The sequence below is a fragment of the Phallusia mammillata genome, chromosome 6 (genome assembly GCF_965637545.1).
Source record: "Phallusia mammillata chromosome 6, kaPhaMamm4.hap1.1, whole genome shotgun sequence".
NCBI lineage: Eukaryota > Metazoa > Chordata > Ascidiacea > Phlebobranchia > Ascidiidae > Phallusia > Phallusia mammillata.
Window position 1 is genome coordinate 2,525,369 of NC_137257.1, and position 13,894 is coordinate 2,539,262.

General features: G+C 36.8%; 1 protein-coding gene across 1 annotated transcript; it reads left to right on the forward strand.

Moving 5' to 3' along the window:
• The first annotated feature begins 1,021 nt into the window (after nt 1–1,021).
• LOC145233827 (poly(ADP-ribose) glycohydrolase-like) lies at nt 1,022–9,492 on the forward strand. The gene is made up of 15 exons (XM_080098609.1): nt 1,022–1,682; nt 2,036–2,297; nt 2,490–2,529; nt 2,657–2,711; nt 2,775–2,882; nt 3,182–3,382; nt 3,758–3,925; nt 4,294–4,454; nt 4,971–5,059; nt 5,570–5,703; nt 6,017–6,164; nt 6,867–7,005; nt 7,421–7,569; nt 8,428–8,556; nt 9,304–9,492. Exons 1-15 carry the CDS (start codon nt 1,473–1,475, stop codon nt 9,444–9,446), a joined length of 2,136 nt encoding a protein of 711 aa, XP_079954735.1. The 5' UTR covers nt 1,022–1,472; the 3' UTR covers nt 9,447–9,492.
• Nucleotides 9,493–13,894: the final 4,402 nt, after the last annotated feature.

The following is a 13,894-nucleotide window of genomic DNA, read 5'->3' on the forward strand; positions in this document are numbered from 1 at the left end:
TACTTTTACAGTTTACACTAATACTTTTTTAAATGGAAAAGCATACAAAAGTTTAAAAACATCTAGTTACTTAGCATCGCAGAATCACCATAAAACGAGACTAAACAATATGTAAAACAGCTTTCACTGTGACAACATTTGGTTAATTTACGAACGCATATAATATCGACCGCTGTTTTTAACCCAATCATTGGAAGTTACGCGAAACGAGCGCAACAATTCGTTCAACAACTCCATTACCAATCATGCATGCAATGACGCGTTTAAATTATATTTTTCATTTAGTTTCGTCATTTTTTATGTTTTGTTTCAACTAAAAGGTGATTTATTACGAGACAAACATCTGAAAGTTTGATGTTGTTTGTTTTAAATTGTTTTTGCATTAGCGTATTCAAAACGACTTGTGTTTTTGCACCTGTGTCCAGTGTTGTTAGGCTCACATTATCACAGTATGTCGTTTTGTTTAAAACGTTCTTGTGCACGTATAAAGAAATCCAAATGCAAAACAATACAATATTTTGTTGTTTAACGAGTCATCATTTGCACTGTGACGTAATAAACATAACTATTTTGTCAGAAGCGTGTCGCTCCGCGCCAAGACATAGAAATCAAGAATTGTGTTGTTTATTTTTTTATTTCTGTGGTTTACGTTGGTTAGTTGTGGGATGTCTGCAAATTAAATGCTAACGAAAGTTAAATAACTAATAAGTAGGGCAAGTTTTTGTTGCACTAAAAACGTGAGAAAGTTGCACTTAATTTCAACAAAAGTTGCAGTAAAAAGTTGCATTTATGCATACTTCTTGGAGTTAAAATGACTAGCGGGCCGCAGGTTGGAAAATCCCTGCCTTAGACTGTCATCTTAACAGATATCAAGGTTATCGCTTCTTACTTGCAAAATAACGAATGCACTTTTATATGAAACTTTATGCTTGGCTGGGGTTGTTGAACTTCTAGCTTGCAAGCCAACTGTTGCGTCATAGATAACATTGAGATGCAGCTAATCCATCACATAACCCTTTGTTATGCAAATCAAAGAGAATAGAACCATACTAAAAATAGTTTTATAGCATGTTTTTTAAATCACTCCTTTACATTTTGCGCAATACTTGATAAAAGTTGCAGTCAAAAGTTGCACGAAAAATAGAAAAAAGTTGCAAAAAGTTGCACGAAAAATAGAAAAAAGTTGCACGAAAAATAGAAAAAAGTTGCAACATAAAATTCCTACAAACAGCTTATAACATCATACTACATAAATTCTGAGTATTTGGGAAGCTGCCGGAAGCTGTAAAAAAAGTTGCAAAAACTTGCCCTACTAATAAGTGATTATGGAAGAAAATACAGTAATACAACATTTTTTAACTTATTTACGTGTTGAAGATAAAGACTAGTCGCTTCCTTAGTTATCAGAAATACAAACTGACCTAAAAACTGAAAGACATAAAGACATTCTAGTAGCTGAGTTTGAAAATTTAATGTTTACCTTTTTGTACATCAGGACATTTATACTGTTTGCTTTTGCCATGTTCAATGCATCTCCTCCACAAAAGAAAAAGCTCAAACAACTTGCTATTACGGATTTACTTAAACCGTCATCTTCTTCAGCTAATATCAAATCCACAAATTTGTCAAGACTTCAGCAAAAAAGATTTGCTTTAAAAAAATTTCAAGGAAAAACTTCAGGGGTAAATATATTTTTCAAGCATTTATTTGTGAAATACTTAGGTTTTTAGTTTCTGCAGTGCAATATTTACTTTACACAAAGTAGAATTAGCAAAAATAATAATCAAATAATAATAATAATTTATTTTGTTGAAAACAATTAATAGAAAATGTGAGTTTTTACCAAGTGACTAGTTTTGACAAGGATAAACAAAGTTTGTTATCAGATGACAAAATTTAATTGGATTATTAAAAAAAAACATGCATCCATACAAAATAACTTATTTTTTTGTCTGGCAAATGCAGTGTTTGCACATAAACTTTTCCTGTGTAAGTGATTCAGTTGTGAAAGACATCAAAACATTTCTTTCGACAGAGCAATACAGTTTGTGCTGTTCAAGAAAAAAACAAAATGGATGAGCAATCATCAAGCGGTCAGGAAAAAAATCTTCAGACCACTGAAAGTAGATTGCTGGATGAGCTTGAAAGTTGTGAAACTGACTCTATAAAAGAAACAATGGAGAATGATTCCAGTTTAAAGGGTGATGATTCTTCACAATCTTTACAAAAAACTTTACCAGAAAGCAACTCGTATGACTGGTTTGATGGAGATGACAAGCCCTCCGAAGAAAGCTTAGGTAAATATATTGTTGAATTTAAGTAATTCAGCAGATTGTCAAAGATGAATTTGTTTTAAAAAACACATGCCTTTTGGCAGCACATTGTAATACATTTTTGTTTTTCTTTAACTGTTTCCTGATGGTTCTTGAAGTCAATTTATCTAGTTTTGTTTATAACTTTAGAAAACAGGTGTATATCCAATTTTGCAGGTGCTTCTCAACAAGTAGATGACGTTACAAGTAATCACAGGTAAGTGAAAATAATCAATCACCGCTTTTATTATTTATAATTTTCTTTAAATACGCTGTGCACATTTTTATGAGAACAATATGCTGTAACAAATAACAAAATGCTTAAAAAAAACTACTTTCTGCAGCGATTCAATGATACTGGAAGGATCTTGTGATACCAAAACCGACTCAAACCAATCAGTAAGTTGTTTTGCCATTTTGCTCAAGGTATAAAAAAATGATTTTCTTATTGAACCTTAACAGAATGAGCAGAGGGAAACAGAGTTGGGGACACCTTTTGAAGATTTAAACAGAGTGTGGTTAGATCCTCCAGAACTTCAAGCATCTCAAAACCATTGGGTTCTTTTCCAGGTAACAACTTTGGACCTGGCAGGCTAAACAGACAGCACTTTATATATCTGATACAGGTTTTCTTTATATATAATGTATGACTTTTCTGGGGTTATTGGTTTAGGTTGTGTTTTGAAGTGAAAAACATGAAGGCTTAAGGGTTACAATAATTCATACAAGTGTTTAAACGTAGACTTAGCCACTGGTATTTCCATGAGCAAAAAATATGCATTGTAGCGAATACCCTATTGTAACCTACAATTTGACAAAATATGCGAATTTGCAAAGACTCTGCCTGCTGAGACCTAATTTTTTTTAAGGGTTCTTTTGATGATAAACTTCCTCCTGCTCCGTTTGATCATCCTTACACAGACCGCTGGGATGCAAACCACGTCCGTCTTCCATGTTCCCCTAAAAACCTTTACGCTGTCGACACACCGGGAGGCAAGACACTCAGTCAGCGCTGGGAGATGATTGAAGCTTCCTTGCTCATGAACTTGACCAGTTCCATCGACATTGAAGTAGGTACTGAAAGACACCATTTTAAGTTTTTTCGTTTGTGCAAGTAATATAACTTTAGACATTAAAATGAAATGAGAAACAATACATACACAAAACTACAGTCCCCATTTTGTAAATTTTTTTATGCAAACATGCCAACCAATGCAGTTGTCATCACTAAACCTTTGCAAACCTAACATTTAAAATCTTTAGCAAAACCCACTTTTAATAAAAGGTGTACATGTTTTTTTTATCTTTTGAATAATGAAAAGTATTTATCTCAATTAATTTTACTCCTTTCTAAATTTCCATACATTTAAGAAAAAGTCAGAAAAAAACTTTTAAAAAAGCAAAAAAAACATAGTCAACCTGAAAACTTTTTATTTTATCATTAGGAATCAATTCTGGTGTACAACTCCCGATATTCACAAACATGGAGTTTTGGTAGCTTGCATACATTTTTCACCAACTTCGTTGATCAAGATTATACACGAAAGTTTTTTGACACAACTCTTCCAGGGATGGTTAACCTGGCTTTGCAACTACCAACACTTTTTCCTAAGGTGAGAGCCAAACAGTTTTTGCCCATCTATATTGCATACTACACCATTGTGACAATAGCTAATACAGCGTTTTAATCTTTAAAAAATACATAATTTGAAATAATATTGTTCACAATTTATTGTTTGTACTTTTAAAGACTATGAATTAATTTGAAGACAATAGTAAACTGGAATATTAATGTGTTTAATTAAAAATAACATTAAACATAAAAACATTATTTACCCTGATAAAGTCGACCTGTATAGGTTTGTCAGAATAAAAATACAATTGCCAGAAGAGCTTTATAAACATTGATATTATACCTGGCAGCAATAGCTTATGTGTACAAATGTTTGTAATTTAACCCAACAAATTGTCTTTTATGCAGCCGCTTCCAATCTGTAGTCGACATCGAAGCTGTAAAGTGACGTTAACGCAACAGCAGGTTGCTTGTCTTTTATGCAATGCTTTCTTTTGCACTTTTCCTCGACGTAATTCACACCACAGAGAATCAGAATATGCGAACTTTCCTATGATCAACTTTAGTGGGTAAGAAATTTTAAACATTTTTCTTTTGACATCTCAAAACTAGGACAAGTTTTAGGTCACAGCATAATTCTCACGACCCTCTTTACATTTATCGCCCAAAGCAGTAAAGCCCCTTGAAAATTCCAATTTATTACACATTGTTTGTTTATTTGTACAATTTTCAAGTATTGGGCAATGCCTAAATGTGTTTTTTCTCACATTGAGCCCACCATCATACTACCTTTTTTACTCCGTTAAATCTTTTTTAGTTTGACTAAGGGAGTTGCTAACTTGAAATGGTGTAAAAGTAATGTCATTTAAGTTTTTTTGCTTAGGGATACACAATTGGCCTTTACTGAATCCCAAATTGTTAAACATATTCCTATCTAAATCAGAGAATGCAATTTATGTTATATATTTATTGAATTGATGTTTATCTTAGTTTTCCTATCTAATGCATTTTAAATTAAATAAGTTGGATTTTTGATTCCTGTAATAATCCCCATATTCCTTCTAAGTTCATTTACTGCTCTTTAGAATATTACAAGGTGGTGGGAGACGAGAAGAGGCAAACTTGCATAAGATTAGGACTCTGCTACACTACTTTGAACGCGTCACTGAAAATAGTAAGTGACAACTAACTCCATAACGTTTTGACTTCGCACAGCTATTCCTAGAAGTATGTCTGCAGCCAACCAAAGAAATTTATGTGCCTCGTATCTGTGATTCTTTTCATTTTATTTAATACATTTACATGTACACACAAAAATGGTATTTTATTTAAATTGATTGTTTTGAGGACTCTTATATTTTTCACGTTTTAATATTTTGATCAATATCCTAGTATGTCGCCAAACACAAATGAATTTTGTCAATCGCATATCAAATTTGACATGCATATCATGCCACTACCTAGGTTATGAGCTTACCCATCCAATTTCATGTACAGATTGCTACGGTTTGGATTTATGATCCCAATGCAATTAAATGGACTATGTGATTAACCAGATTCAATCGTAAATGTGAAATAACATGGTTATGTGAATTTTATGCTAAAACAGCATTTTGTTTCAGATCATTTAAAACAATATTATGTATTTGTAAATTAAACAATATATATATTTGTTTGTGTACAGTGCCAACCGGAACTATAACGTATGAAAGACGATGTATGGATAACTTTCCTAAATGGAGCCAGAGTCCTTGTATGATGGGTAAACTGCACATATCATGTGATGGAATGATAGAAGATGCCCAAGGACTTTTACAGGTAAAAAAGTTGTTGATTGGACAATGTAAAGACAATTCTTTGAAACCATGACCAGATTTTGTATCACAAAGATTATGGCTTTTGTTTGGTATGGTAATGTTATAGTTGATTCTTGCAAAAATTCCTACCATGTCTTCTTTAAACATATATACAGTATTGTCTTTTTTAATGAAAAATATTTCTTCCAGGCAAGCAATAGCCCCTGAAACTAAGGTGCATAGAAAGTTAGAGGAAAATTCCTTAAAAATTACTAGAACTTTGAGGTCAGTTTTTAGTAAGACCCAACACTTAGTCTACACATACATTTTTGCAGGTTGATTTTGCAAACAAGTATATAGGAGGTGGAGTCTTACGCACTGGTCTTGTACAGGAAGAAATTCGCTTCTGTATCTGCCCCGAACTCATCGCTTCAATGCTTTTCATGGAAAAGATGGACGACAACGAATGTATCATCATTACAGGTATGTGTGCCTGTGATATGACTTAAGTTTGCTTGGTGAAATAAAACATAGCGACACAATTGCACTGAACAATCACCAAGGCGGAAATAGCTGCGTTTAAACGTTGAAATGTTATGGAGCACAAAACAGTGAAGGACACAATTGGTGCATGATTGGTTGTTGCGCTGCAGCTACACCATGTTACAAAGGGTCCTGTTGCTGGGGCCATGGGGGAGTAAGTACAAACACGCCTTGGGAAGGAAAGGAGTTTGGTGGGACCTATGCTAAAGGGTAAGAGAGTGGGATTAAGACGTTGGTGTGTTTTCAGTAACCGATTGGCATGTTTTTGCGGTGTTTTTTCGCTTGTCGAACCCCACCCACTTTCCCGTACTCGGGTAGCTAAGTTTTTTGCCCCCTCCACTGGTCCTACCTCCCTCACCCAGTCGGTTTTTCACCCACAATGCGGCGAACTAAGTGTCTTGAGAAACTCAGTCACATAACGTAGCTGCAGCGCGTTCAACCATTATCCACCAATTGTACCCTCACTTTTTTACACTCCATACCGTTTTTTGAAGTTACGCAGCTATTTCCTGCTTGGTGATTGTTTTAGTGCAACTGTGTCACTATGTGTTCTTTCACCGAGCTCAACGTAAAAAAAATCCAGCTTACTTCCAATATGTAAGTATGTTATGCGAAGTTTATGTGAATTTTTATGGTCTACAGGCGCCGAACAGTTCAGTACTTACGCCGGTTACGCCGAAACTTACAAGTGGACCGGTGATCACGTGGACGCAACGGACCGTGACACGTGGGGACGACGTAAAACACAAATTGTTGCCATCGACGCCACCAAATACAATAGGTACGAATTCTGCTAGAAGTATCTATGCTGTCTTGGTACTGTTACTTAAGAAGCTTATATGTCCAGCCTACGCTACAGGCAACGGTGCTTGATTCAAATTTCGGTGAGCTTGTCAACGATCCTTATCTGGGTTGATAGAGCGCGGGTTCGAATCCCACCAAAGCCTAGATATTTTGTCCGAATTATGCAAAGATCTGGATTAACCGATGTCGATTATCTAAAAGCCTTACCGCATTACAAATCATTTGTACCTCAAGTTTTGTCCGAATTAGGCAAATATCCGGATTAACCGAATCCGGTTTAACCAAATTTACTGTATTTGTTATCGTACAACCAATATCCAGCCTCAAAACTAATACATTTGTCTATAATAGTTAACCTAGTACATGTTCAGTATACGGTGTTGTGTTTTCAGATGGGCAAACCAGTACACGCCAACCAGCATTGTTCGCGAGTTAAACAAAGCTTATTGTGGTTTCAATTGCGACGACCCAGAGGCTGCTCCTGCTATTGCGACTGGTAATTGGGGATGTGGTGCCTTTGGTGGAGACCCTGTATTAAAAAGTAAGTGAGAATTTGTTGCATACTTACCACATCTTTGACTAGCTTACTTGACTAAATGTTCTGAAACAGATTATATCGTGCATGCACGGTGCCTTGATGTGCCTTTTTATGATTGCAAAACTTACTTATTAAGATGTAAGTGCATAAGGAACTATAGGAATCAGCCTGTGTAACAGGGTGGTGACCGCCGGATCTGTCTTTTATAATGTAAAAACTATTCTGCACTGATAAGCTGCAGACAGTGCACACTGTTTCGACCTAAAAGGTCTCATCAGTGCAGCTGGTGACCAGAGATCGGCCGCATTGGCTAGTGTAGCCATCCAACGGCACTCCAGTTTGTTGGGAGCACAGGGTACAACCCCATACATCACCCAGTCTGTGCGATGCCACAACTGGGCATACAGCACAGATGAAACTGGCTCACAATGGCCGAGCAACTGCTTGGGAACCACAGTATTCTTCACTGCTTTTTAAGCTTTGATGCTAAGTTAATTTCGCTCCAGTTATTCTGGCACCCTACTTAGTCAAGCTAAAACTTTTTTGCAGACTTAATTTTACCCCAAAACATGTCGAAATTGTCTCTGTTTTAGTACCTCGAGTATTACACAGACTTAAAAGCAATGCTTTATGCTGATTTTGTAGTAGTTTAGGCAATGTTTTATGAGTTCGACTGGCTACAGCACAAAATATAGATTACTAACTTAAAAAAATCGTTAATCGCGTTTATGTTGTGCTTTGAATTCTTACCATGTCATTTTACACTTCAAAAAGGCTACCTGGTCTTAACAATCCCATACGGCAAGATATTACGCTTAAATATATTTTCTGCATTTAAAGTTTTCCAATCTGTCGTTTCAGGCATTATTCAGTTGATGGCGGCCTCAACTTGTGGTAGAGATCTCTGCTATTTTACGTTCGGTGACGAAAAGCTAATGCATGAGATTTTTGACGTCTATTCTTTCATAGTGGAGAAAAAACTACGAATATGTGAGTGCAGAAATAAAAAGTTGTATTTTTACTTTTACCTAATCGCATATCCATATGTGTGGGGACCCATTAGATTATGCTTGCAGAAACAATTATGTTATTAAGTGCCCGGAAAAAGATAAGGACCCAATGAAATGTAGGTGCCAAATATGTATCCATTATGAATATAATAAATGGTATATGTGATACATCGTTAAATATGATGTAGTATATATAAACTGGCAATATATAGGAAAACCACTATTGTAGTTGGTAACACGTTTTTGATTGAGTTGAGCAATCTGGTGTATCTTAATACGGGACAGTTTTCAGATTTTGAAAGACAATTTAGAATTTTGCTGGTATCTAAAAAACTGTCAAACTATGGCATGATAAGTAACTGCAGACAGTGCACACTGTGTCGGCCTGGTCTTATCAGTGCAGCTGGCGACTTGACGTATGAGATAATGTAGCCATCTAACGGCACTCCAGTTTGTTGGGAGCAACAGACTGAAAATCCATGCATAGCATTTTGGCATCGTTCAGAATTGGTCTGGGCATGGCGTTTCTACACGTTGATCCCAACGAACTGGAGTGCTGTTAGATGGCTACACTCGCCAATACGGCCGATCTCTCGTCACCAGCTGCACTGATGAGACCTTATAAGTCGGAACTTATCATTTATAGGCTTCATGCTTTTATGGTTATGTGGTTTGATACCTTGGGAAAATAACTTAACACGACTTGTTGCATTTCTATCTATTTTAGGTGACTTGTGGTCGACGATTTGCAATTACAATCGGGACGTTGTACAAATAGCTGGAAAAAAGACAAAAGCAAAAGAATCCCTCGCTCGGTATCTTAAACGGAGACACCAGGAGTACGACCAGTCTACAGACGAATCGTCATAGCAAATGTTTTCGCTTTTTCTTGAAATAAATATTCTTAATTTCTTGGCCTGGTGTCGTGGGCAGTGAGACAGTAACGTGCAAAACATGATTACAGTCTAGGGTTGGGTTTAATTGCGAGGTAAAATAAAACGTAGTGGCTCGATAAAATGTTGATCATCGTTACTAAGGCAGGGACTCACATTTAGACGGTTAGTTTAGTGCGTTTGGAATTTGAGACCGGGAAGGCAGCGTTTGTAAAACCGGTCAATGTTTGTCCTCAACTATATAGCTCCTGTGTTAAACATGGTGGGGTTCGATAGAAAAAGATAGCCTAGCTGGCCCATGTATTTAGGGTGGCCACGGGTGTAGGCTCACCAAAAACACCCACAAAAATTCAGGGAGACATTTTCTTTTTTAAAGTTTAGAATTAAGTGTGTGTTGCAAATGATTTAGTCGACTATTCCCCACGCTGTTTGTCCATATTGGGGTTTATTTTTGGCAAAAAAAGGTATAGATCATGGACTTACAATTCAGTTGGGCTTGCTACATACAATTTTTTTCCTAGATAGGGAACCATGAGGCCCGAAAGGTACTTTTAGTGGGGCACGGTGCTTGAAAGGTTGAGAACCACTGACCTAACGGATAGTTCTTGAGTCGCAAAAAAACATAGCGCCGCCACCAAACCATTATCAGGCGAAAAACGTTTCACCGGCACGGCATACAGATAATACACTTAAAGTTCAAATCATGCAAATAGGTTTTGAATAAAGAATGCACAACCAAAATTCAGCTTTGTAATGCTGGTGTATAGGATACATTCAGGAATTGCCCTACTGGGAACTGAAAACAGTGCCCTATGACCATAGGCGTCGATTTAGGGGTGACCGGGGTGACATGTCTCCCCTCCTGAAAAAACAGGGGTGACAACATATGTATTGTCACCCCTGTTTTTGTTTGAAATAAAGTATTGCCAGAAAGACCACATACACGTCTATACCGTAAAGTAGTTGAAACCGGCTGTTTGTAAGATTGAAGGTCACAATCAATGACAAACGCAAGTGTCTCGTGGTTTGTTACGCAACGTAACAATGGTTGCACTAACAATCGGCATTGTTATGTGATTGTTTTATTCCCAGTACTGGCTGGTTGTTCAAGTATCTTATATTTGCTTTATGTTAACTGCAGGAATGACTAGTCAAACAAATATTATAGGCATTTTTGCAGCCAAAACGCAAGCAACCCTCGAATAAGACGTTGCCAGTTTAATGTTGAGTTGTTTAAAAATCGTCACATACAATGTAAATGAACATCTTGAACAATGTTTACTTAATTCCTGTGGCAACTTCACTATCTGTCTGTGCGGAAGTTTGCTATATCTGCAAACTTTGTTTCGTTTGTTTAACCCAGGGGTCACCAAACTACGGCCCACATTTTTTTGGATTCATAGGATTACAACGCCCAAAATAGACCACAACCAATTTGTTACGTCACAGACGAGACTACAAGTGTTAATTGTGCGCGAACAATTGCATTATTTTGTTACTTGTGACGTAATATACGAGCATTGCTCGTTAGTTGATGCTAACTATACAATTTAACAGTCGGATCACCAGATTTTAAATGGGATTGTAGAAAGACCAAATTTTGGCCCACCTATGAAAATCGCATTGCGGGCTAAGTATGGAAAGACGGCGCTAGAACATGTTATAACTATGCGGCTCGCGCGAATCGTTATTAAAGTTATCCGGCCCGCACCCACTGGTTTAAGCGAATAAGGGTCATAACTTAGATCGTGCGCTCGCCAGGACAACGGAGCAGTTAACGCAACTGCATTGTGTTCCTAAGATTGTGGGTTTGAACGGCTGATGGATGTTTCCAAAACATGGAAAGGTCTCCCCTAAAATTTTGCAAATAATTAAAAAATCGACGCCTATGCCTATGACCACGACGTAAGGTTTCCAGCTGGTTAAGTGGCTTGATGGGTGAAGGTACTTCTTTACATATATAGGTGAATTGATTGGTACATTCCTGTAAACAATTGTTGATATGTTTAGTTGAAACTGTTTAAATTGGAACCACGTTTATAAGCAGCACTTAATGACTAGATTATAGGACTACGACTACTAAATTAAAAGTTTACACTAGCAAAAAAAACATAAATGTGTCATATAGAAAAATCGAATACTAGTGATTATGTAAAAGCGTTTTTTGCCTAAAATTCAATTTTTTTACTTACCATTTTTAGGGACCACGATTATCATTGATTGCGTCTAAAAAGAATTAATCATAGAGTAAAAACTAACCATTACACGAAACCAAGGCTTGAAAAACTGTGGTTAAACGTTGCAAATATAGGTCGTTTGCCAATATCACAGTTTTAAGAGGCAATTAAAGGTCTAAGCCAAAATAAGCTTTATGCTAGTTTCGTTTCCTGTGGCTCGATTCTTGCTACCAGGTTATTCCTACATGGGCATTTTTTACATCGAAGTTAAAAACTTATGTGCATTGCATTAATGAATGAATACAATTTTTTTACTGTCAAATCCGAGAGATTTATGATCCATAAGTTTAAGGCAATGTAGAATTTCAAATCTTGTGCATTTGAATCACAACCGCACTGAAACCAAAGTGAAGAACAAACCAGCTGACCCCAAAAACTGCAAACTGGCTAAATTGTAGTTCAAAGCAAAAACGAAGTTAAAAAATCACAAATTACAAATTTTTGTACAAACACTTACCAATTCTTATTTTTTCCAGATTCCCTAAAAAAATATGTTTTTATCGTAGAGTAAATTTTACTGTTTTTTAACGAACTAGATACGGAAGTGGAATAGCAAAGCGCAAATAGAATATAAGCAGTGGTGGGATTCAGGCGGTTCGCACCGGTTCTATAAAACCGTCTTACAAAATTTTATTAGATCAGCAAACCGGTTAGCATTAGGCTACTGGTTACTGTCAATCAACTTTTAGTAACAGAACCGGCTGAAAAATATGACTTTGTGATAGAACAGGCTGACAAAAAAAAATGAATCCCACCACTGAATATAAGTAAAATATAATAACGAAGTGGAGGCTGTTAAAATAATTTCAAACCACCAAAGTTTGAACTCACCGGCTATGCGTTCCACTGCGTCTAATCGTGCTACAAAAAGACAACGAATTAGTATAGGGCAACTGACTAAAATGCAAAAACAAAAAAATTAATTCTTACATAATATTTTGTTCAACAAAGCTTCGTCGACTGTACCGATAGGACCAACTGTACCCTTTTGGCCCTTCTTGCCCACAGAACCACCTTCTCCGCGAAGGCCTTTTTGGCCTTTGGATCCTTGCGAACCAATCGCACCTCTCCCGCCCTTTTGACCTTTCGGACCATTAGAACCGGTTCCTCCGCGAACGCCTTTTTGACCTTTGGGATCACGAGAACCAGACGCACCTTTGGTACCTTTTTGGCCTTTGTATCCACCAGAACCGACTGCACCTTTATTTCCTTTTTGACCTTTCAAATTTGCGACAGGACCAGGGGAGCCAGTTTCTCCCTTTTCACCTTTGGTACCGTTATTTCCATTGGTTCCAGGCGTACCCGGATCCCCCTTCAGCCCAACTGGTCCGATTTTACCAGGAGGGCCCCTTAATTTGGGACCAACTTGGTTATTATCACTCGCATAACGCATACGGAAGGTGTTAAAGCTTCTTGAACCTACGGTGCAGGTTAAGTAGTTGTCTTCTGTTGGCTCAGAAGTTGAACAATAACCAAGTACAAGCAAAAGCGAAAATACAAAGTATACACTATGCATCACTGTATATTACCTGTCGCTGTCTGTTGTACAATCCTACAAAACAAACACTTTTTAAGACGACCCAAATTTACTTCAAGTTTATTAAGTTCAAGTTTTAACAGATCAGCAGCATTTATGTATCCTTTTGAAAGTAGAAAATACTATAACCTTATATGTATAACCGTTCTTAGACTAACTGACTCTAAAAGTTAATTTGTAGGATTTAAGTCAACCAACAAATCAGACTACTTTAAATTAGAGCTAATGCGCGATTATGTGATGCTGCAAAAAATCATTCTCAGAATTGCTTTTTAATTGATGTAGTGGAAGGACAGCATTGCACATGCCAAGAAACGTGCAAAAAATTCGTGAAGGACCGCTAGAAATTATTGGGTATGGAAACAAAAGCTGTAAGTTTGTGAATTGTTTCTAATTTTAGGTTTTATTCCCTCTAACTATGTGTGAATCGAATTTTACAGAGAGATTGTTGATATCACCCACTAGCTTACTCCACAAGGATAAAGCACTTGCCGTGTTTTAACAACGTGATTACCAATTTGGTTACAGCGCATTACTGCATTAAGTGGCGGCTGGATGAACAAGTAAACGCAAAAAACACAATAGAGATTGTCGAATGTGTCGAGTATGTGTTTGTATTATAAATGAAATACCTTGTGTAAGGCAAACACG